The sequence below is a fragment of the Bombus impatiens genome, unplaced genomic scaffold (genome assembly GCF_000188095.3).
Source record: "Bombus impatiens unplaced genomic scaffold, BIMP_2.2 scf_0899, whole genome shotgun sequence".
Classification (NCBI taxonomy): Eukaryota; Metazoa; Arthropoda; class Insecta; order Hymenoptera; family Apidae; genus Bombus; species Bombus impatiens.
Window position 1 is genome coordinate 741,260 of NT_177318.1, and position 25,760 is coordinate 767,019.

The window sequence follows — 25,760 nt, forward strand, 5'->3', positions numbered from 1 at the left end:
TACTTCGTATCTCACGATCAATGTATTATCGTTATTTTACATACATATATGTACATATATACATCCGTATACATGCATATGTATTTACGTTTATTAAATATTAAATACTGTAGCATATATCATTACCGTGCAAAGAATAAATTTTATAGTATATTTATTCTAAATGCATTGTCCTAAACATATTCGGTTTTCTTAGACATATTAGAAACTCTGGTTATGTTTGTATGAATCGATGACTCGCCAACTGTTGGCCACGTACGTTTTATTACGATATAACGCGCGAAACATTCAATAGCGTCCGAATTAATCGATACCCTGAGCAATCTAGATAATAGTTCTAAATCTAATTTTACTTTGCATGGACAATTTTCCCGCCGTGATTCGTAATTTTTACACGGGTTAGATTTGGGGAACTTGCTTACGTCTAAGAAACCTTCGGTGTAATACTATTTATGTACATGACTTTGAATTTTAACGTGACATTTTAATAAAAGGGAAGAAAGCTTTTCAGTAAGCTCTACGTGAGTAACAACGATAAGTGTATATCTGTGAATGAAAATACATAGTAGTTCTCTTTTATTATGCCTTGTTATTCGAACGAAACAAAAAAACTATATCACAACTATCGTATGCGTATGAACTGCGCAATAAATTAAAAAAAAAGTCAACCGTTGTCTCCCTCTTTTTCATATTTCTATAACTACGTGTGTTTTTGCAATATGAATTCTTGTATTGAAAAAATGGTACGATACAAAAGTTTAAATTTTCATAAATTAAATCGCAGTAAAATAAAAAATCGTTACAATGTTAAGTCATCATTACGAGTTAAATAATAAATACGTATCATTTTCCTTCCTTGCTTTCTTTTTTACTCTGGATTTTAACGTTCCTTTCGAAAATTGACTTCATTCGTGCGAGATAAGTTCTTCTTCTAGGATTTAAGGAAAAGAAAAAGAAAAAAGGAAGAAAATTCGTGCTATACAAACGCCAGACTCGTTTAACGCGACTTTTTAGTAATCGGTATATAATCTTCCCGTTCCGTACGTCGCTTGTTTAATTCTCACGAAGACGACACTTCTTGCTTCGTCAACGATAATAATACTAAATAAAAATGGCTATCTATTCGTTGAGAGGGTAGTAATATCAGCAAGAATTGAACAAATTTATACAGGGCTGGAGCATGCCTGATTGAGAAGCGGCCTGCCACAGACACGGTGTGTTCTGTATCTTCGATGAGCATGGAACGAGTTGATGAAATACTCTCAAATAGTTTTTTTCCTCGTCTCGGGGTTACCAGCGAATATATGACAGTATTCTGCTCTTGCTGATAATGCTGCTAATACGAATTCTATTCAAACATAATAGAGAACAAAGTAATTACTGTTATAAAGTCAAGATAACTTTCTATCTTAATATAGCAGCTTGGTTTAAGTAAAACATACCAAAATTTACTGTTGTGTCAGCAAAATCGATCTTTGCATTCTGAAAAATTTTATCAGATTCTTCCGTTGGCGTACTTAATGAGAGTTTTAAAGCCTTCCTTAATTCCATTTTATTGATACAAGATAATGACTTGGTACCACATACCTGTTGATTATGACGTAAATAATACGTATATGTAGCAGATAAATAATTTAGAAGATTATTTCTTATTGGTACTTACTTCGAACGCTGTTTCGATTTTGTCTAGCTCCGAGTTTGCGGTTGTTGTAGCTAACACCGTGAATAAATATTCTTCCAAATCTATTTTACCATTTCCATGCTGGAATAGTTATAGGATGAGTAAGTGATGTGTTGTGTATAACAAAAAGTGAAATATTGGTTATATTAGAATTACACAATGAACTATGTATCTATGTATGATACACAATGAGAAACGTTTATAAAGAATGTTTGGAGAATTACAAACGGAGCATAGCTATTTTAACAATCGTATACAAAATTTAATTAAGAGAGGATATGACAAATGATACAGACCCTATCGTGTATCCGAAATAGTTGCTGAGTAACAGGCTCTTTTTCATCTATTCTGAGGATTTGCGCAAATTCGTGCAAATTAACTTCTTCGTTAAATCTCTCTGTTTTCTTCTGAACTAACTCTTCTTCCGTTTTGGCCGATACCAAACTGTGGAAATATATTGCAAGATTAATTATATGATATATATTTGTATTTTTCTACACACATGTATTTGGTTTCAACGACATACCCGAGTTTGTTACGAAGTTTATGGGCTTCCACTATGATGGATGCTCGTGGTATGTTTAGCTGATGAGCTTTGCTAATAATTCGGCAATCGTCATACGTATAATCTGACACGGGAATCTGTAATGCCCTAAAAAATAAATAAAATTCCATTTTTAACAATGTACTTTAAAAAATACAGATTTCATTTTCATTTCTTTTTCTATTAAGTTCGAATTCATTAGATTATTTATAGATTTTAGATTAATTTTCCTATTAGATTTTATCGTTGAACATGTTAGTAACTTATGAACATTCGACTTAAGTCAAACACGGACAAGTTAAATGACTTTTCAGAATTGAGAAACACTTGTTTGGAGTAACGAAATGTACTCACTCCGCCATAAGACGTCGCACGTTATTTGCATAAAGCTTGGGATCTGTTTTCTCCGCTTCGCTTGGTTTGTAAACAGGCAGGAACTCTATTTCACAACTGCTATTCAGTTGTGTCAATGTAAGCCACAGTAGCTTTAATCTGAAATACAAATTTTTGTAATTTAACATTTTGATAAACAGAATGTCAGGAGATCTTTCCGTTTAATTTCTAAAATATTCGATTTAGTAATCTTAATTACAAAATGACATTTAGAATAAGACGCTTACGCCCCAGGACCTTCCCACGTCCATGTTACGGTGTCCAATTTGTTAGGATATCTGATGCAGACTGGCTGAACAGGAACACCAGGGTAAAATGCACCTGATTTGAAAGTAATAAGGCACGATCGATTTGTACAAGTACCTTCCGGGAATATCATCACCTGTAGAAGAAAATTGTTAATTTGATTTAAATATTTTCTAATAAGGGATCGAAGATAAGACTTTATTGTGCGAGATTCAAAAGATTGTACACATTTTCAAGCGAGGTATTTCTTAAGATGTTTCTAATTAACAAATAATAACACTAATACCGATGCTAATTTTAATTTTTGTTGCAGATGAACGATTACCTTGCGATTCGATTTAGAGCGCTATGTAATTTTAAAAAAAATTATACCTAAAAATTATATATAAAATTATTAAAAAAATATGCGTTTAATTTAAAAATTATACGTTACGCTACTGTACTTGAAAAATTTATGCGGATCATAATATGAAGAGTAATTTTTAGAAAATAAGCGACTGCAGCGAGTTCATAAGCTTATTTTTAATAAAGGTACTATTTTTATGAGGGCTACCTGTGGCCAATCCTCTTTTGAAGTAGCTCTTTCGATAATTTCCTTGATAGTATTTTGCCGTGAATTCGGATCTTCTCTCCAAACATAGACCGGTTGTGTATAGTTGATAAGCTCTGTGAGTACATCATAAAAAAGCGCATAATGTAACAAACGGAAACGTAGTACTCCTAAATCAATATTTGTTATGCAATTCATATGCTGTAGAGAAACCTACTTTCTTTTTATAAATTTTATTTATGTAGAAAGAAGAGTTAATAAAAACTGCGTATTTTATAATACTTTTTACTTTCTATCATATTTTCTGTGCTATGTTTTGCTATGTTTTTTTCTTTTTATTAAAAAAAAATTTCATTTCTAGATAATATAGTGGCGAATGGGACAATCCATAAAGAAATTATTATTAAATTTATCTTTTTTGGAAATTTCTTCCAATTGATAAAAGATACACTTGAAGCGTTATTTGTACAAGTAACCATTAAATTACCAGTGATATCTGCATACAATAGGCGTTAAAACTTTCATTAAAGCTATCGATAAAACAGTTGAAAAGTTTTAACGTTTATGTTATCAAATCATTATACTATTATGTCTTTTTATTGCTACAGGCATCGGTAAACTATTTCTTATTGAAATGGTTGGGCATCCTTTTGATCAAAGTTCGAAGACTTCATGATTTTCCAATTAAACTAATAGAGGTTTTCAAGTGTGAGTCGTATTCTTTTACAAGATAATGAGACGAAATACAGGAACCGAAAACTCAAAACATAAGTATTCGTATCGATTCTATTTATAAGTAAACGAGACTGTCGATATAGTTGATAGTAATACATAAAATCAATTTTCATGATGAAAACAATCGAAAGACTGTAAAATATCAAAACTATGCGGTGTATTGAAAAAAGAAGAAAACTTTGAGAAAAAGGAATAAAGAGCGTTTTAATCGATGTGGGTTCTAATATTAATAGCTTCGGTGTAAAATATAATTTTATACAGTCTTGTAGAAATACTTAATGAGCTAAATTTGCACCACAACAACGTTAGTTAACGTAGTTAAGTTAGAACAATGAATGAATGAATGGGAAATGTGTACACCACGAGGTGAAAGAAAACTTCAAATGAATAGAAATTTCACGTCTACGAACGTTGTCTTCGAATTGCAGGTAAACGTATTATTACTGTAATCTTATATCTCCGTTATGTTAACGACAATCTTTTATCATGATACGATACTTCTTCCTTTTTTAAGTTTTTTAAATTAATATGTAATATTTCCTTATCATTTCTTTAATTAATTTTTAACCCATTTTCAACAAACGTAAATTATTTACACATAAAAAATTAAATTTCCCTCTCGTAAAAGAATTAATTTCATCTTTCTTTCAATAACATAATCAAATATTTCTACTTTTCTCAATGAATTAAGTATCACGAAGCATCCAAGTCTCTAATTTTTCTCTTTAACGCTCTAACGTAACCCCTATCATCGTCTACATCAAATCGAATTTACGCAGAAAAACCTCTAATAGTTTGTGCGTTACAAGTTTTATGTTTCATCCTACAAACGGTTAGTTCAACTGTTTTCGTTAAAACCACCGATCTATCGAACAACCGCCATTACGGAAGTGTTGCGACAACCACGGTTAGTCTACCGTTAACGGAGAGGGTTAATCGTGGAAAGCGAGCGTGAAATCGTTTCAATAATTTGCACATACTTCCGATAAATGGGTTCAATCCTGATTCTCGTCTTACGATGATCGAAGGGAACCCGGTTATGTAGACGATCCCTCCGTCCATGAAGGTCGAATGGGGTGCAACCACTAAAATCGGCGCTTCCGCCCTCGTCGCCTGTCTTCCACGCACAATGATTCTCATTCCTCCTGCTTGGTATGTCAGTCGGCCCATAAAACACAGCCAGGGCACTATTTTGCTGCAGGTTTCAATCGAGCATGGTTAACGAATCCCAATTACATTAACGCGATTTCTTGCGTTCTATTTATTTCGTCTCGAGATTTCAGCCTCGAGAACACATCGTTTGGACGTTAGACGCTCTTAACGAGCTCAACGTTTATTTCTTATTTTTCCAAATTTTAATACAAGCTGAATATTTGTCATTGATCGCTTATCAATCGAACGTTTGAACGGAGTGGATTGTTTAAGATATTATCGAAGAGCTCACTCGAAAAGTGATAATTTCGTATCTTTCTCTTTTTGTTCGTTTTTGTTTTTTTTTTTTCATGCAACGTATTTTTATACAAAGGAATTTCGTTGGTGACAAAAAATTTAGAATTTAGGATGAGATTCGTTGATCTTGATTTGACTATTTGTATTTCATTGGCGCTACGGTGATATTGATATTGATAAGGCGAACATTGTTTCTTTTTCCCCGTTTTCACCGATAAAAACGCAAGAGAAAAGAAGGATACTATATAAATAAATTTATGAATATTTAAGATAATCCTTTTTGGTGTGAAACCCCGGTTTCAAACGGTTTTATTACAGAAGCATTCCGGAGGTGTTGATAGATCGTATCGTACAAAATTTAATATCGTAACAATTTTTGCAGTTTATTAGCCAAATAACAAAGAGTCGATAGCCAAAAGATCGAAAAAGACAATGCAGCTTTTTAGAATTTCGCGGCCTGGATTTTTACATGTAACGTTGCTCGAAGTTTCTGTGGGCCACGTTACTCTGCTCTTTTCTTTGAATCGACTTTCTAAGACAAGGTAACTGTGGAAATCTCGAGCAGCATTAGCGACGTTGAAAATCATCGTCTCGTTATATTAATGGGCTCGAAAGCATGCAGAAATTCATTGCGTATATGTATATATGTATATCGAAAATTGTCGCGTGCTCGTTCGCTCGAACTCTCAGTTGCATATTCTACGGAAGTGATTTACAGTTTCGTCGGTGCAAATATATAATTAGCGCCAATTAACGTCTTGAATATTGTACAAGAACTAACGATAAACGTAAATTGAAAGGATATTAATTGAAACGATAATTTTAGCATAAACAAAAGTTTTCTTTTTTGGGTAATATAAACTTTGCGATCATATCGTATTTTTCGATGGTACACGGTTCTTATAGTTCATTGCATCAAAGTAGACAGAGCTGAAAATATATCAAGCACTTTTTACCTCAAATAGGTAGAGCTGTAGTGACCTATTATAGCAGAAAATTCCACGATCAGGTTTATTTGCACAACAGTGAAACTTTACGGCTCCGAGAGCCACGTGACACTGCAACGAGAAAGTTTACGCAGCCGTGAGTTCGTTACTCTACGAGTACCGACAATTTTCATTTGTTATATTATTACACTTAGGAAAATATACTTCGGAAAACTTTTTCCTTTTTTCCCAAGCAATTAACCCTTTCGGCCTCTATGTTGCGAAAATACGTAACATCGTACTTTGATAAGTTGTTGATTAACGAAACAATAAATGTAGTTATCTTTGAAGTTTGTAGTTAATGCATCGTATATTTCTTATAATTGTTCAGTATTGCCCTAATCATTAACCATCCAGTGCACGTATTGCGTCGTGGCCGATTAGGTCGTGCCATTTTTTTCTCATTTCCTTCCATTCAACTTTCTTGGAATTTACTTTTCACTCGTACATTGGAGGGTTAATAAAAAAAAAAATAATTTTTTCGAAGATTCCAAAAGAATTCCCGAAAGGGTTAAAAAGAGAAGAATGAACTTTTATGTTGTTTTATACGCAACGATTAGGTACATCCAGTTTTGAGATTACTCTAACACTAGAATCACTGATTTGTAATTGGTGTCCAAAATAATGTTTCGAACGATAAGTATTAGTTATCGTGTTACTACAAAAATAATAATATAACGTTTATAAGTTATTGAACGAGGATTAAGACTTTCGTCAAAAATATCTGCATGTTTTTAATAATTGTCAAAATGAAGAATCTGAAATTTGTCGTTTTAATTTGCCGATTTGATTAATTCCAGTGTTAAAGTATAGACAGAAAGAAAGGAAAAGTTAAAAAATAGAATAATTAGAGAATAAAGGAATGAATAAATATACGAAGCGGCTGGTAGCGTCAAGCATTAAAAGTGTAACACTTTGAACCTCGCAATGGAAAATAATGTGTTCCAACGGTGTTCTAGAACGTTAAATAGTATCAGTTAATAGCATAGGTATGCCCATTATTCCATAGCTTGTTAGTGACGATGTAGATGTTCCCATTCACCACATATATATGTACATTTCTCTGTTAACCTAATTTGGATAACTCTGCTTTTTTCTGTTTTCACAATTGTGCATGTGTATACAAATATATAGTTTAGCAATTGATATGTCTACTATGATTAACATTACGCATTTCCAAAAATTTGAAGAGCAGTATGATCCTGTATAATTTTCAATACATGTAGGCAAGTAAAATCGTTTTAACGATATGATTGAAAACTGAATCAAACGAAATTTTTACGAATTGCTATTTGAAAATTCGTTTTTTTGTAGAACCTTTATTTTTTTAACTTTGAGCTAAATTCTTTGGTCGTCGGATACAAACTGCAAGGACTCTTGAATACTAATGAAACTTTTCAATTTACGAGCTTCTAGTTCAACATATTTCTTTGCCAAGTATCGATATAAAATAGCGAGTACGAAAGGATATGTTCGTATTCAAGTATTCAACTTATAAGAATAAGGTAGAGGATCTGTAGATTTGCATATGTATTATAAGACGCATAAAAGTCGTGTTCCACCATTTCATGTTTCTTAAAATGAGCCAAGCAAATGACGTACTTTCTTCTTTTATTTAAAATTGTATTTTAAAAATTCTCCAATCTGTTTCGCACAGTATCATTGTTGCGTCTTTCAAGAAAGGAAATAGAAAGCTATGACCTCTTATGTCCAGGCTATTATTAATGAAATTTTACAAGTCACAAGTTATTAACATAACAGCAACAGGCTGGAATATCAAACAAACGAAGTTGCACATTTAAATTTTACAAATTGCCAATCGGTTGATTTAATGCAAAATTATAAATTTCCAAGAAAGACAGAAATCTATAACCTGTAACTTATGTCGATTCACTAATGTCATTCTATGCTTGGTAAATTATCGTGTTGAAAGATTCTCGTTATTATTAATCTCTAATACCTATCACAGTTCTTAGTTTTAGTTGTCAAGTAAAAAAAAAGCAAAAAATGCAACAAATTCGTAAATGAATTATAAAATTATAAAACAATAGTTCTTTAGCTTATTTCATTGTTTTAGATGCGAAATGTAAATTTTGACAGTACTAAAGAAATACCACGAGATGGAACAACGACTCTGGTGGCTTGACAGAGCAAAAAGTAGGAGACCTACTTCCGAAAAAAGGAATGCGTCCGATCTCTGCCTTGGCGACGATGCTCGGTCCGCCGAGGTAAACAACCGGAAGTGCATCGAAGAAGCTTGAATGCGGAGCTAGGGCTAACACGGGGGCATCCTTTGTTTCCGCTTTACGACCTTTGACCTTCAGGTGATGAAATCCCCCGCAGATGAACAATGCTCGTATCATCCAGCAGATTATAATTCTCATATCTCTGTTTTTTCCATTTTTTTGTTTGTAGTAAATATATTTAAATAATATTATTTGGTATATATAATTCTACTAGTTGCTACATCGTGCAATCTATATTTCCCAATTTACGATATTCAGAACGATCGTAAAATTCAGTAGAATTTCGTTTACAACATGCATTATTCGACAACGTCCTCTATTTATATCTTTCTTTTTTTTTTCTTTTCTATCAAATGAAATTTAGTAATGTAGAATAGTCGTGGATTAAAGATTTTTGTAGTTCTAGCGAAGAAACTGCATGATATGCATGTATAAATTTATTATTTTCCTTTTGGTAACCGAGATTCTACTGTGCTGATTAAAATAAATTTTTTATGAAATTATTTATAGCCAATAGTTAAACTGATGTAGAAATGAGGTTATGCATATTGTTTCGATTAAAATCGTTACTCGGTTGATTGGAGGAAGATATTCCAGTAAATGGCAAAATGAATTCATTTTGTACACGTAATATATTTTCGCACTTATTGTAACATGCAAAGCATTTTAACTACTCGATATATTGATATTACAAGACATGCATGGCCTTTCTCCAAATCATTTTGAAAATTTTTGCGATAAGAAAATAAGGATATAATAATTTTCCTTAAAAGAAAGACTTACTATGATAAACAAAATACACATTCGTTAGCATCTACGAAAGATAACAAGTGCATTTGCGAAACAAAAATGTTTATTGTGAAACAAAAATTGAACAAAATTTTAGAATATTTATTGTATATACGTTTTATGACCAGTTGAGATTTCTCCTACAATATGTAGAGGACAATTGAACTACTTTCCTAAAGATTACATCGAATCTCAAGTCTATACTTTGTTACTAAATTCTTTATCAGGAACTAGGCACCGGTGATGTATGTTAGATCTAAGGTATCGTTTATATTGATTATTACATGAATAAAGAAAATCATCGCGTGTACTTTGGCTTCACCGACTACGAGTCAAGCTTACAGAAAAATGTTTACTCGATCTTTATTTCAAATATCCGATGAAATTATTTTATCAATCTACTTTATAACTGAATTTCTCTTTTTATCATAGACTTCAAATATATTTAAAAGACTCTGAGAATTTAGATTTTAATCGTTCGTAAAAAGCAATTAATAATACAAATTACAAGTTCGGAAGGAAATAGGTCTTTTTTTCGTTTGAACATATTTTTAGTACGAGCTATTCACATTCCTTTAAATGTCTATTATTTAATTAGAAAAGTAATGCCCGGATGATTAATTATCTCTGGAGGATTGATATTTACAAATATGTATTTCAGAGGATTAATAACCTACATGGTATGCTACACCTAAAAACGTATAAAACATAAAATCAATATTCTACTTCTACATCGTGCATGGAGGTTTGCATTTCCAGTTAATAATAAATGCCAGGTATGTATCTAATATTTGGCGTGCAAAGTAGAATAGCAGCTAGGATAATCATTGTTTTATGCAAAATGCGATTACATTTGCGTGTGAACAAATATTTGTCGATAATATTTTTCCTTTCCATGTATTCTTATGGAGGATTTTATTATTCTAAACAATGTCCACGTGTGAAAGTGTTAATGAAAGTTGCAATTCAATTTGACACACTTTCTGCTATGGAAATCCAAACAATTATGCACACCCAAATAAATGCACCTAAATGATTACCATAGTAAAATGAAACAAATTTTCATGTTATAACCTCGTCATTAATTAGAAACGATAGAATTATAACATAAAAAACTAAAATATTATCAATATAAACGTAAGTATCGCTTCCTTTTCATTGAACTAAATTCCAAATGTCATTACCATGTTACGAAAATTTAATTATTTAATATTTTAATAAAAAAAAAAGAAACTTATAATTACAATAAATAATCGTGGGTATAATTTTCCATTGAATCGTATTCTACATTCTTTAAATTTTATCAAAAAAAATAATAACTAATGCTCTCATTTTTACTATAAAAATGATAGTATAATCAATAATACAAATTTCTAATCGCAATATAATAATATAGCAGTACCATTTATCTGAATGAAACTTCTCGAATTATTTTCAAAAATCTATTGTACATTCCCACGCGAAACTCGTTTGAAGTATCGTTCGAATTGTGAGCAAAGCGAAGTGCAACGTTACTTGCTACGATTAAATGTCGCAACAATCGAACAATCGAAATGATGACACACGATCGACGAAAACATCTCAGGCAAGCGTATTGTGAATTACTTCGATTCGAAGCTCATACCGAAACGGACGTGAACTACTTATCCGACGCATACTTTCTCCCGTTACTTATTCTTTTTATCGTATCCTCGCTCGTTTCTTCGCCGCGGTCATTCACGCTCTCTCCCCACTGGACATCTTCAATCATTTCAAGTGTATGACCATGAAATAAAATTCTTCAAGGGATTTCCGCAATTTATCCTCATCATTTCGTCTGGACGATAATACGCCTTCGCTAGGAACCATATGCTTATCTCTCTCTTTAATCATGAAAATTTTAACAGACATTTATTGCCTCGGTATTTCTTTCTATTTGGTCCAGGAAAATATAAATTATAATATTAGGATAAAAATTACATGAAAAAGTGTCAGATAAAGAATAAAAGAAAAGAATTGAAAATGAAATTTTCTGTTGAAAATGATCTTAGTTTGAGATTTAGAAACTTTGTGTAATTTCTAGAGGAACTTGCGGATTTATTAAACGTTTGATATGACCCACGTCATCTCGATTGCACATTGCTCATCTTTATAGCGATCTAAATTAACTTACGTATTATTTTTTCTTATAAACTGCATCCGTTTGTCATAAATTCTAATTTTGTCTTTGTGACTCCGTATCGTTACGTCTCATCAAATTAAAATTTATCTAAAAATAACGTCTGACCGGATAATTCTTAAAGTTCGTGCTACATATAAATAAATAGTGAATATGCGTATTTTTTGTCTGACGGCGTGATACTAACGTTTCGACCTAAATATAATTTGCTGTGCGAGTATGAAGTAAATGAAAGCTAAGACTGACAACGAATGAAGAACGCATGGAGAAACATAGTAAGTTCATTTTTATTAATTGCATAATTTTAGTATCTTTCGGTAGTTGGAAGGTAGTATTTTCATGCAACATATTTGAAGAAAGAAACTTTGGCTCAAAAGTATAAGCCTCCTAAAAACCCACGATAAATCCATAAAATTGTATGAAGAAAGCTATATAACAGTAATTATTATTACGATTAGCATAATTAACATTGTGATAGTCAATATCTTTAAAGTGTTCAAGGAAAAAAGAAACGATCTTGATAACACGAATTCGATTAACATAGTAAATTAAAAAAAAAAATAAAAATTATTCAATTTTCTTCAGTGATTTTCAAATGCAATGTTATCATAGACATATAATCGGTACAAGGTCTGAAGACTAAAAGCGAGAATATATTTAACATCATCAAATAAATTAACATATACAAGCACACAATGTAATGGAAGCAAGCGGAAACTCGTCATTTTACATGCATAAGAATAGAATAAACGAATATGGTCATTAAATGAAAATGAAGCAAAAGTTAAATAAAATGCTCGATGCTCGCGGATAGTTGTGACTACAAACTGAACATCAGAGAATGAGATGATGCGTAGATGATATATATGCATATATGCAAGGAAGAAAAACGTAACGGTAAGTTGATGTATCTTACCGTCTCCACCCTGTCAGAGGTGCGCGACGTAGATCTTCTTCGGACAATCCAAGAAGACCTAAACAAGCCAGGAGCCAGGCCATGATCACCAGAGCCGTAATTGCAGCCAGTCTGAATGGTAGTAGTGCTACCGTCAGGAATGCCGTCTGAAACATGAAGCATTTCCGCTTCAACAACCACTTTCAACGTATTACAGCGGTCGAGAGACGAAAAAACCGTCAAGTTCTACAACCCTCGGAGAAAGATTGTACGTCAAAGCGTCGATTTTATGCTCACTACCTGTTTATCGTTGCACCGTTCGACTCTTTGTAGTCTAGCACCTGTTTATACGTTGTTGGTTAATTTTACGACAGGTGTATCGTTGATAAATTAACAATAAATTGTTCACAACTTGATAAAATTAAAGTTTTAGTTGTTTGCGATTGGTTGAGATTTAAATATCATTCGTTTTGATATTCGCGTTATATTATCCTGTGTTCTCTTAAATCGAATAAAACATATGAAACTTTAAGACTGTAAGGCAGAATAACTGTAAAGATAAACTCTTTTCAGTTTGGTACAATGTAGAGTTCGGTTAGGATTTGAATAATTTTTTGTTTTGATATTCATGTAGCTTTATTTTATGTTTTTCTAAATAGATTGTACAGCCTGTCACTCTATTTTTATAATACATTAATGATTATATAATTTTCAAATAAGTTTCAGATATTCGTATTTCAGTTGAGTTTTGGATATGATTTGTATGAAAATTTGAATTGCATTATTTTGCGATTTTTTAGATAAACTACATAAAGTATGATTTTAATGCATTAAAATACATGCATGACTGCGATCCAATATATATAAGCAAAAATTTATTAAAACTACCTTTCAAAGGTTCAACAACATAGTAAGTTATAATAATTACGCGTTGAAGCTGATAACGTAAATCTTACTGAAAAAATTTCATATGAATTAGGAAGAAAATGTCCATTGAAAATCTGAATCTATATTATAAGATTGTTCGTAGCATATATAGAATTGAATTACATCAAATACAATAATAATACGAATGTACAAAATTAATGAAAATGGCTATCGAAATTTTATTGTATTTTATTGTAATATTCTATTATAAATTTATTGTAATATTCTATTTTATTGTAATAAATTAACGAGATTTCCAAGGAAAATAATAATTCTCAAATATTTTAACAATTTCCTAATGGTACGTTCCAGTTTACTTAAATTTTTGTAAATATCCTAATAATTACGAACTGGTGTGTAATGTACTACTCCAGTTTATGTGTATTTCAAAACGTCAAAACTGGTCGATAGTTTTAATTTGCGACAAACTCACGTAGCATAAAATATTCCAAAATTTTCCGAGCAAAATTCGACGTCGAAGCGAGCGAACCCAGGTCAGAAAGCGGCAGGTCATTTCCCAAATCGTTTCTCGAGGAAGAAAATGTTAGAGCAGGTCAAAAAGGAAAGGTTCGGGGTTCTTTATTTGACCATTACCTGAAGGTGGTGCTTTACGCCATTTTCAGTTGTAGTTGACGGTGACTTAAATTGGAGGATGGGCAAGTATTTCGCTGATAAGGCTAACAAAACCTAGATCAGCACATTTTGTACATTCATCAGCGGACAATGAGTAACGCCACAAATATTCGATAGAGCTCGTTTTGCGTGATAATCGATAAACTTTGATCGCCTACCTTCGATGACAAGGAGCGATGAAAAGAACGACGACCTTTTGTGCTGATTACTTATATAACATTTTTTAACCTCCTTTCCATTTATTTGCAGACTTTTACTTCACATCAATTATCATCACGTCAGATTATCATTGGGTCTCATTTATTTCGTTGTAGTATTTTCAGAACTTCCTGCATTCCAAATTTCTTTCCAAGAGAAGATGCTTCTTGTCGTAAATAGATAATTTTACTTTTTGTAAACATACATTATTGACAAATAAATGTACGATAAACGTCTTTTCCTTTTTTAAGTTAATCGAGCTTACACTTTTTGCAAGGTTGTTCGACGATTTAATAATCTAAGAATTTCGATAACTTTTTCGTACGACGCCTTGTATCTACAATTTCGTTTTAACATTTTTACACGTGAAATTTGCTCCAAAGAAGGTTCATATGCAAAATGGATGACCAATTAATCGATATCTAACGAACAAATAAATTTTGAATTAACCGAGTGAACTTTTCTTTCTCGATGAGAAGAACTACTTCTTCCTTCAGTGGGCCAAGGCTACGGTACTGTAGATGATTTAGGATGCTATTTGGTACGGCCGATAAAGAGAGGAACGTAAAGGCGTAGAAAGACGGAAGGGAGAGCGAAGAGTAAAAAAGGAGAAAGAGTACCGTTCAGTCGTTCCGTTAGGCTCCATCTCACCTGTTAACTTCATTTCGTCCATGTATTACAGAGAGACGCACATGTATTTACATAACACGCACACAAGAAACTTTCAAGATCGAGGTTACGACCGAGTAATCCTTTCGACACTTTGAGCTTCCTAACAAATGAAATTCCTTTTCACGTTCTATTTCAAAACAAGAAAAAAGATTATGCATAGATTATTTTTTTACAATTCTTTTAGCAGATATTCCTCTTTGCAAGTTGACTTTTAACGAATACAAAAGGCCTGAGTAATTTAAATTGTATTTCAAGTTTCACTTTTTCTTTATGACGTCGGCGGTAATTAAGTGCAGACTTTAATTGGCCAAATTGTTACTATGCGACTGGTAATACTAGACGCGATAAATGTTTGAATACAATGTAGTTGATTAGATGGACGGTGTCTTTATCTTGTCCATGTTTTTTGCAATTCGATATCTTGAAGAAGAGAGAGGAAGGGGGAGGAAGCAATTACAATTTTTAATTAAACTTTTATTTCTATCGTATAAAAAAAGTACTCGATATAAAGTTGAAGTTATTAATAAAAGTGGGATAATAAAGTTATTGATTGCATGTTTAAATTAGTGTTTTAGCAATTTGTTGTTCTAAAGCATGTTCCCATGACCATTTTTGACCTTAAAAAATTGTTTCATGTACATTTTTAGCAAGATAGGTATGCAATAGCCTCTATGAAAATATATTCTAAGTAGGACGCACACTGAATTTAGAAACCTTTGGATTTTGAAGTATGAAATCATGAGATTACTATATGTAGGCATACAATAGTGAATCGGTGTTCAATGCCCCCGGCTTCTTGTTTAATTTCTCATCTATTCATACATAATGCATGTGTCATTCATCTGTGACTTTGAACACCAAGGCTATATCCAAATAACTTCTTTAACACTCTATCTTCTTGAGAAATCTGCACATTTAATCTCTTGTCCTCCCACTAGAAATATTTCTGCTCCATATACGTCAGGTTATGGAAAAATGTGGATTCGTCTTATTATTACAAAGAACTACCTTGATCATAACTACCTCGAGAAACTGATATTGTTTATACTCTCTACGATCTCGTATTTAGTGAAATAAATTTAATGAAATTATGAATTAAAAAAAAAACATTTTACAGTATTCTTTTTTGCATGACGAAATAATAATGTGTAATAGTAATGTATAACTTTAAGTAACACGAATTGTAATATACTTCGACATGATCATTTATCGTAAACTATCAATATAAGAACATGTACGTATAACTTCTTACAAACTTAATGTCTGAGAAATAAATTACGCGTGTATATTAAAATTATCTATGAAAATTTCGAAATCTAAATCGTGGATTTCGTCGAATAACTATTCTACGAAATCAGCGTTTTCAAAATGATTGTATTTAGGTCACTTGCAAGTAGCCTATAACTGCACCTTTTATATTCTGCTCTTCTTTGTTCGCGTTGCATATTACTCTCGAATATTATACAGACTAGTAGATCAATCGAAAAACTGAAAATGTGACGGTGAAAATTGATCTGACAGTTTCGTCGGTTATGTTCGATTTCTCGTTCCCCTTCTCGCTTAAAAACTTTTCAAAGAGAAAGATCGGTGAATGTTTACGAGGCAAAGATCATTAGTCTATTCGCTTTCAGCCGACTCGAAACTATCGTTTTTGCATTTTGCTTTTTGTCTTCTGTTCACGAAAACAATTTCCGTAAAGTTACGTTTATGAGAGAAAGTAAATAATAAACTTTTAGTGATATTGCAGACTGTGCAATTATAAATACAAACCATGCATTAAATCTTGTCGTTTTATCATTAGAAAATATTTATTTGCTTGTGACTACCTTACAACCAATTATTAGACATGTTAGTAAGTTCCATAGAAGACGCTGATAGTGAAATTCGCCACTTATGTGCACCTTTGATCGTATAGTTTCTTCTCTTAAAATTTTCACGAGATACGTATCTCTAAATGACGGAAAATCTTAACCTAGATCTTGAGACAAAATAAGGAAATAAGAATACTGATTTTTATCTCTTTAATTAGGTACTACTATTATAGGCGTTGAAAGACATTGAAATGTTCTATAGATCAACAATGCGATGACAAAAGAATTTTATAAATATATCTAAATGGATGAAAAATATTTAGAGTAATTTTTTAAATAAATCTATCGTTTGCATACTTGCTCGTCTTTGAGATAAACTGTTTTTGTTTTTGTAGTTGCTCGAAGGTTGCAAAGAACCGAGACCTCGTCCTATTTCTAAACTAAAGTTTAGTCTAGTATTGTCATGTTGATCATGGATGACTTAAATTGAAGACCGCATTAATGTTTTCAAAAGTTTGAAAGTTTTGCTTTTTCGCGATTTTTGCTTGGTTTTTAAATGTTTATATGCTTTAAAAATGGTTACTTAATTATTAGATCGGTATTTTTCGACTTACGATAATGTTTCCGACGACGTATGGTGAAAAATTTTGACCATTTTCGATTATTAAAATAATTATACTTTTCTAAGCCGAGGCTGTCATGCCATCGTTTTCTTATACCAGGTCATACCTGGTAGTGTACAAATCCAAAGATCCAAATGTTATTCGGTAATTAATCATAAATTTTTTTATAACTTTTCATTTTTTCGAAATTCTTGTTTGAATTTTGCGTTGCTTAAAAAGATTAAGGTAAAATGTAGTAATAAAAACTATTGGATGATATTCTGGATACTTGGGAGAATATTCAAAAATCTTTTCGGATTTCTCAAACGACAAAAACCTAAAAAAAAATTGCGTGGGCTTAAACGACTTAGTATGCAGACGATGTTTGTAAAAATAAGACGTGGGGTTAACAAATAATGTTCATACATATATTTTATTTTACTAGAATTTCATTCACTATAATTTTATTACAGTAAAAATTTGCCAAAACCTTTTCACTTTGACCTGCATTTTCCATAAATATAACGAGAACAAATTCTTAGGGTACATTTCTTATAATGTTCTTATAATTTTCAAACAAAAATACTTTGCCTGAAAACGAACATTGGATGAGGCTGCGAGAACCATGATTTTATAAATGTATTCATGGTCAAATATTAAATACAGTCAAAGACGTAATTGATCGAATGAGGTCTTTGCTAAATTAACAATTAGTATTCGAAAAGAATGAGCGGCATCTACGTAAGACTTCGTTCAGAAACTTTCAATGAACTTCTCAATGTCGTGCAAGGTATTTGTACGAAATCTAGAAGGTTGATCATTGAACATCGTCAATGATACGCGTTGTATATGCTGTAATGAGACGGAAAACACGTGAACGAAGCACGAATTTAATCTACCGTGTATAACATTACGTTGTGAATTAATGAACTCATAGCTATTTGGGTTGACGGTCAGAAATTGTGTCAAGGCTCTTCAGGACGACGAAGACGAGGAAAACAAGTGATTTAAATGTGAGAATTTTCAAACGTGTATCGACAAGGAGCTTTTCATGCCGTATGTGCCGAATCTGTATGTACATACGTGAAACATATCATAAAATACGAGAACTTTATGAGAGCGACTAATATTTTTGCGCAACCGATAAGATATTTCCAAAACATTTGATAGAAATATGTATATATGCTATAGACAATTTTTACCAGCTCTATAATGATTTCCCTCGTACCTTTTAGTTATGTTATTTTTACAATCGGCGTTATTGAATCAGAAGAAACTATATACATAGTTCTACGTATATATACGGTGTACATATAGATATGCATATATTTAAATGTCACGTGTCATGTGATCAAAAATATGATGAATTTTTAAATAAACCTCACGAGAGTCATTTAATTGCGATTAAAATAATATTAGGATTACCTAACGCTTCTTTATTAAACTTCCTGTATTCTATTAGCAATGACGATATTTCTCGGCATGACGTATTAAACTCTTAGATAATTAAATACTATGACTATATTTGCACAGAAATATTTCCATACTCATTTATAGGTGTTAATACTACATTTTTGTGTTTTTTCTTTTCTAAATAACCGGAAATGTAAAGATTACATGCATAATTCGCTGGTTCGATTATTACCGTCAAGCATAATTTCTCCCCGGTATAATTTTTATAAAAAAAGGGGAGCAAATTCTAGGACTGTTTTTCTGTCTCTTTTTTTTGCTCTTTGTAAAGAATACGTTCCACGGAGTAAGTTCTCTACGTACTTGTGACCCACATTTCGCGCAGGCGAAAGACTTGCTCTTCTACCAGCAAAAATTGACGAGAATTGTTTTTCCAGCCGTTTTACATCGCTCATTTTCTTCACGTCAGTATTTGGCGCGTTTTTGTGCAACCGATCAAAATTTGCCAAACAAGATATTTATCGATGATAAGATAGAATATCCTTTCATTTTACTGAAGTCTTTTCATATCTTTTACCTTAAGAAAGATTAAGCGACGTGAAAGTAAAACGTGAAACGCAACGATGAAATTGCGTTGAAAAGTCACTGGTAATATTTTTATTCGTCTTTTTCTGTCTAAATTATCTTCGTACTTCTTATTTAGTATTTATTTTTAACAATTTTTAGCCTCGTTTAATGTGAAATCTAGTTTATTCTGTACTTAACTAGGTGAAAAAATTCACAAAGTATACATTGTAATGATTCTGTTGTAGACTATTAATACACATATATTTTTACTTGTAAATTTTTAATAATCTAAAAATTTACAAATAAAAGTTAAAAATTAAAATCAACATATATTTTATATAATTTAAATTGTTATCGAAGGTGAATTAATTTATTAGATACTTGTTTTAATTACATGAAATTTGATAATTTGTTGCATCTCGATATATACTTATTGTGCCAATTTATATGGAAAAAAGTTACAACCGGTAAATACCGGAAGCATATCGTGAATCCGATAGAGTACACCATCGTCAGATTTTCTTGTCGTAGTTAAAGAGATTTTCTTCCCGACTGAAAGGATATTTAGAGGCTTCGGAATTCAATATCAATTACATATGCGTTACCTGAATATTTTCTGTTTACTATAATAGGATACCATTTTACAGGCTCTAAATAGCTGTGTCTTCTTTATATTTATAACATATACACGATGTGGTAAAATGTTACTAAATATTAAAAATATCTTTCCTATTTTGCAACTAAAAATAATACAGCAACTTGCAACTGATCGTAATTAAGAGATTATTATATCGTATCATATATTATTTAAATATTATTATTAAAAAGTAAATTTTATCGTCTATTTTAACTGAATTTCAACCTTCACATTTCTTATTTCTTACATTACATGATTAATCGAAATCAGCCTTTGTTATCACCTCATAAATTGTTAATTTTATTATAAAATCTTTGCACGCGTTGTAATATCAAGTTATTTTAAAGAAAATAACATCTTTAATTTATCTTTGACATTTAGAAATACAAATAAATGTGAAACAAATACATCTTATCTATACGATGCAAAGAACAATTTTTGAGAAATACACTTTTTTCTTGTTATGAATACAAATGCCTTTTTCTTGTAATTTGAAATGACCAACGTTGTGTCAACTATAGAATCTCTTTGCAATATTCTATGGCAATATCTTTTCATACTATCGCGTTCCTGTTGCATAATATCTCTGCAATAAACGCACAAAGGCCAACGAAAAGCCTCTTGTACGGGACCACAACTTATTGAAATTCGCACTATTAAAGAAAAATAACTTTTATTATAATTCCTTTGTAATACTATCTTATTTCTATTTACGCTGGTTCCGGTATGTCCAGTTCAAACGGAGAAAGTTCGATTCGTGTGCACAGCAGTCATTTGTGCGAGAATTAAAATGGTGTCAAGAACGATGATATTACGTTAAAAATATTACATCCTAATTTATCACTTAAAGAAAGGAACAACTTTTAGAGAAGAAGTGTTGCAATAGGAATGGCAAGTGGAAGCTTTATTTTTTGCAAAATTCTAAAATATGTTTTATGTTTGTGAATATAAATTAACAAAAATAAGAAATCAAACAACTTACACCTACAATATTATATACGTAAAATAACAATATATCTGGTATATACTATTTATCGCCTATGATATATGTACTTATTATCGAATCTTCTTTTCTATATCTAGCTACCAGAGAATTTTTCTTTTTAACCATATGTTCATCGTCGCACCTCTTTTCTTATTAGATTATGACAAAGCAACGAAATGCTTCTTTCACGATATATGTGGTTATTCATCGAACCATCTGCGCGATGCAATTTCGCTTAATGTACGCATCAAATTTAACGGTACCTACCCTAGTGGATAAGATCGAATGATGCCGTTAAAATTGTTACAATATGTATCTGCATCATGCGTTTCTTATACTCCTAAGTATATAAGATAATATACAGATAATACGCGTAGCAATGTGACTAATTTGATAAATCTTTCTTTGGTAATGGTTTACCTATAAATTATAGAAAATTGTATTTCACACTGATTTTAAGAAAACTCATAATTTGGCACAGTAATTTATAAAATGTGGAAATGTATATATTTTATACTATAGCGGAAAGATATAAAGGAATATATCGTTAATTATAATTTTGGTTGACCTACATGTACTTCAATTTCCTTTTTACGATATTCCCTCATTTTTATACTAATGTTACTTCTTTCCTATCGTAGATTTAAATGGCATATATTAATGATATTTTTGTATTAGTCCTTGTTATTAATATAGTTTTTTTGTTGTCCTAGAAAAGGGATAACGTTAAAAGACGTCAATATTATTAAGAATTATTGATGAAAATTATTTTATAGATAAATATCATATAGATTTTATGATCAATGTTAAGCCAAAAGATAAGGGTTATAATGATAAATAAAAAAAAAATGCTTCATCCTTTATGACATGATAAGAGACATTTTTTAAATAATTTATGTGATGTCAACTCTGTTGTTTGTCATGAAATGTGAAAATACATAATGTTTGATCTTGAAAAGATATATGGAAACATAGTATTAATTATTATTTTAATTGGCATGAACAGATTAACGTGTGCCTATAATATAGCGTCATATTTAATGTTAACACAATTTTAACTTATGTGCCTAATATTAACGTTATGGCTATAGACAAAGTATAGCTCTACTAATAATATCTTTAAGAAATGAATGTTCGTCATTTCATCATATGATAGGATTCTATTTATAAATAAACTTACTTGTCTAATCAGTGCACTTTGTCTATGCTATAGTCGTCGAGTAAGAAGATCATCTATCAATTAGAATCCAAATTCAATCTATCTGTAACTTATCCGTATCTTCATCTGTTTCTCCGTTTTTTTACAAAGTATTTTTCACTAATACGATAGACCAACGATAGAGCAACTTTTTAAAACGATTAATTTTATTATCATCCGGTCATCTATTTCACATAAAAGGAAAAGACAGTAAAAGAGAAAAATTTCAAATGCAGACTTTGTACGTGGTACAAAACGGTTTTTAAACACGTAGTGAAATCCGGATGCTCGACAGGTTTAAAAAGCGAATAAGAAACGAAACTAAAAGAGTCGTGGAATAAAGAGAACGCGATCTTTTAACTTGTTTCATCTCTGACGATTGCGTGATATATACGGTCTACAATGTAGAGGCAGTGATGCCCGCATCAAATGCGATGCAGCACGCTTTCTGAGCCTCTTCTATTCAAAAAAGTGCATCTCATGGTGCGTTTAAGTTATGCGCCTGCACGGGTCGCTGTAAGATAGTGAACATGCGTGCTAATTACCACGTCAGACGAATTTTTGAGAATTTGTGGCCGGAAGCCATAAAATCTTTCGATTAAATAGCTGGTTTTTATACATTTACATATTTTTATACATAGAAATTCAAGAGTACAGATAGTATGGAAAAATATATTTATATAATATCCATAGTATTCGTAAAAATTATATTTATGACCACAATTAAAGAAACCAAAGTTAAACAGTATCTGTATTATTGGCTGAATATTAATTATAATAGGTATTCCACTTTAGATATTTTATAGATACATTTTTGGATATTATGCGCGTATATTCATTTTTGCACTCTTAAATTTCCCATGAAATCATAAAAATCAGCGGTTTACTTATAATATTTGTTAGATGAAATAATTTTCTATTTATGTTCGATATTTTTAATTATGTTCCTATAAACATAATTAATTCGTAGAAGAATATCTACGATTTACTTTTGGTATTCAAAAAAGATTTTTACTCTTAAAACAGAATGTAACACCTCGAAGGAATTGTAAGCATTTCATTGATAATGGATTGCTTAGGATTAAATTGCTCTTCGGTTTTTTTAAATAGGTTTTGATTAACTTAATTGAATTTAGTTATGATCTTCAATCATTATACGTATAACTCAATGGAAAAAATGGTACGTCAGTAATAAAATCTTCAAGCTATATTTTCATAGAAAAAGTTTTGTATGTTTAAAAATATTTAAACGTTGATGAAATGAGTGTTACTATCGTCATGAGAAACATTTGTATCGCTTCTTTCCTACGTAACTACAAATTTTATCTCATTTAATACACTTACATAGTTGAAAAGATGTATTTGTATTACTTTTCCAATCAGCCTTTCTATTACCAAAAATTGTATTAAAAAGATAGATCAAGTTACGAAACGGTAGCGGAAAAAATAAGAAGAGCAATAATCTTTACATTAAATTCTATTTTAATTCATTGTTCGATTTTTCTCAATAAAAATCTGCTGAAAAATTAATTTCCTTTCGGCAAAGTGAAATCGCTCAATGGTTTTTGTTATTACTGATTATGATATTAAAATGCAACAGTTGAAAAAGATGGTATTTTGTAATATTTACCAATGCGTGTCAATGAAGAAACATTTCATTGTTACAGTAAATGTACATCGAGCGATCGTATAAACGATCGATGAAATCATTGATTTGTCATTAACGTTTGACGAATCGTACAATACGTCCATATAAAATAATATAAATATTATTCACAGGTATTTCACACAATTTCTTCATATCGATTTTACGAGGAATTTACGTTTTAATCTACTTTTGCTTAGCTAAAATATTTGTGGTGAGGGAAGTTCAATAGCTCGTAAGCTGATTTACATGAATCGTAGTGTATTTGAGGCTGAAAAATTCGATCACATCCATAGCGAAGTTGTATCACTTCAAATGACAAGAACAGTTAGAAAATGTCGATAACTCGATAATGTCAAGGTGTCAAAACCGTGTGCACGTAAACGCGAAAAACATTAAACAGTTTTTGCAGTTAGTCTTCGTTATCATAAAAGGAAACAATATCTTTGAATCTTATCTTTTATGACATTTACTTCTTCTAAAGCAAATCATATATGTTATTATTTATATTCAGTCAATTAAAATTTTGATTTCTTCATTTAATGTCAATAATTCATCTACATTAAATTAATCAAAATCATCTATACATTTTATCTATATATATTGCCGAGTTCAAAACAAGATCTTTAAAAGATCGACTTTAATTCAGATAAGGTTTATAACACAACAGATAATACTATATATGTATAAAAGGAGTTCATGAGAACTTACGATTAATACGAAATACGAGCATTTCTGCCGAAAATGTTCAAAAATCGGATGTTCAATACCTACATTCGATGATGGCTCATTAACGTCGTTAAAATATCATGAGAATACATTTTCGTTAACACAACGAGTAACGTTACGCGGTCCATGCGTAACCAGGTGATTCAATCGTCAAATTTCGCCCCTAATCGGAAACCGATCATTACGTTGCAACAACGATTCGAACTTTACGTAACTGTTCGCGACACGATGGCTCCCGAATAAGAAAAACACTTGAGATCGAACATTTGATGATGTATCCGTGACGTAGAGTTACGTCGCTTCAGAAAAAATTCGTTCTATTTTTACGAGCCAGATGGTAGCCGTCTACCAAGTTCATCTATACACAGACCGGCATGTGTAACGTAGAAAGTATAGAGTGGTAGCCGAAAAGTGGCGGACGTAAACGTTGTTGGAACGATCGTAAAATTCCCCGCCCCGCCCTTGACAACCCCCTGAAATATTCGGGTCCAATGCGTGAACATCGATTCCATGGAGCATTTTCGCGTGCAGGAAGATTCAAAGAACTACTGACCTTGAGCTTGTCGTAGGTTGTGTCGAGCTCGAGACGGTGCACAAAGGGGTTCAGGATGTCAGCGCTGAGGGACGCAGTATCCACGTCCTCGTGCTTGCTCCGCATTTTTCCATTCGCCTCATCCATATTCTTTTTTCCGAGTGGTCACGAACAGAAAAAGAGAGAGAGAGAGGCAGAGGATAGGAAGGAGACAGAGGATTGAAGAAAGATATATACGGAGGGATAGCAAGACAATAAACGCGGCTTAGTAACCTGACGTGTCACACACTGCAAGCCGCGAAACGTCGATATGTATCGGTAGGTACTTTCGCGAAAGCGAAACTTTCCGGCGATATGATTGAGCTTCTTTACACTGTTTGTAATGAGGTACGAGCCGAGACAGACAGGTAAAAAAAAAATGACGAAGAAAAAAGAAGGGAGCTCTTAATCAGCCGTGGCGAGACATGATCGTACGCGAAGGGGTTGTCGGTCGACGATCTACTGTGCTCGCGGTCGACTCGACGGAACGAACCGGCCAAATG

The 25,760-nt window shown here is 31.8% G+C and overlaps 1 protein-coding gene and 1 long non-coding RNA gene across 4 annotated transcripts; one reads left to right on the plus strand and one right to left on the minus strand.

Annotated features, from left to right (window-relative positions):
- Positions 1 to 357: 357 nt before the first annotated feature.
- Positions 358 to 25,747, minus strand: LOC100741953 (lysophosphatidylcholine acyltransferase). Of its 2 annotated transcripts, none has more exons than XM_012390888.3 (11): positions 25,240 to 25,747; positions 12,694 to 12,839; positions 5,130 to 5,344; positions 3,418 to 3,530; positions 2,846 to 3,000; positions 2,580 to 2,717; positions 2,208 to 2,333; positions 1,978 to 2,125; positions 1,664 to 1,762; positions 1,443 to 1,587; positions 358 to 1,348 (listed from the first exon to the last, which is right to left on the minus strand). In XM_012390888.3, the coding sequence occupies exons 1-11, from the start codon at positions 25,363 to 25,365 to the stop codon at positions 1,263 to 1,265; spliced, it is 1,497 nt and encodes a 498-aa protein (XP_012246311.1). In that variant the 5' UTR covers positions 25,366 to 25,747; the 3' UTR covers positions 358 to 1,262. The 2 variants fall into 2 exon arrangements, with proteins under 2 accessions (XP_012246311.1, XP_003492975.1); XM_003492927.4 differs by lacking the exon at positions 5,130 to 5,344 and adding an exon at positions 8,755 to 8,972 and having other exon boundaries at positions 25,240 to 25,741.
- Positions 2,968 to 9,686, plus strand: LOC112213656. Of its 2 annotated transcripts, XR_002947543.2 has the most exons (4): positions 2,968 to 3,105; positions 3,178 to 3,395; positions 3,776 to 4,577; positions 8,662 to 9,686. It is a non-coding gene; the product is annotated as an uncharacterized LOC112213656 (long non-coding RNA). The 2 variants fall into 2 exon arrangements; XR_004462580.1 differs by lacking the exon at positions 8,662 to 9,686 and having other exon boundaries at positions 3,776 to 4,871.
- Positions 25,748 to 25,760: the final 13 nt, after the last annotated feature.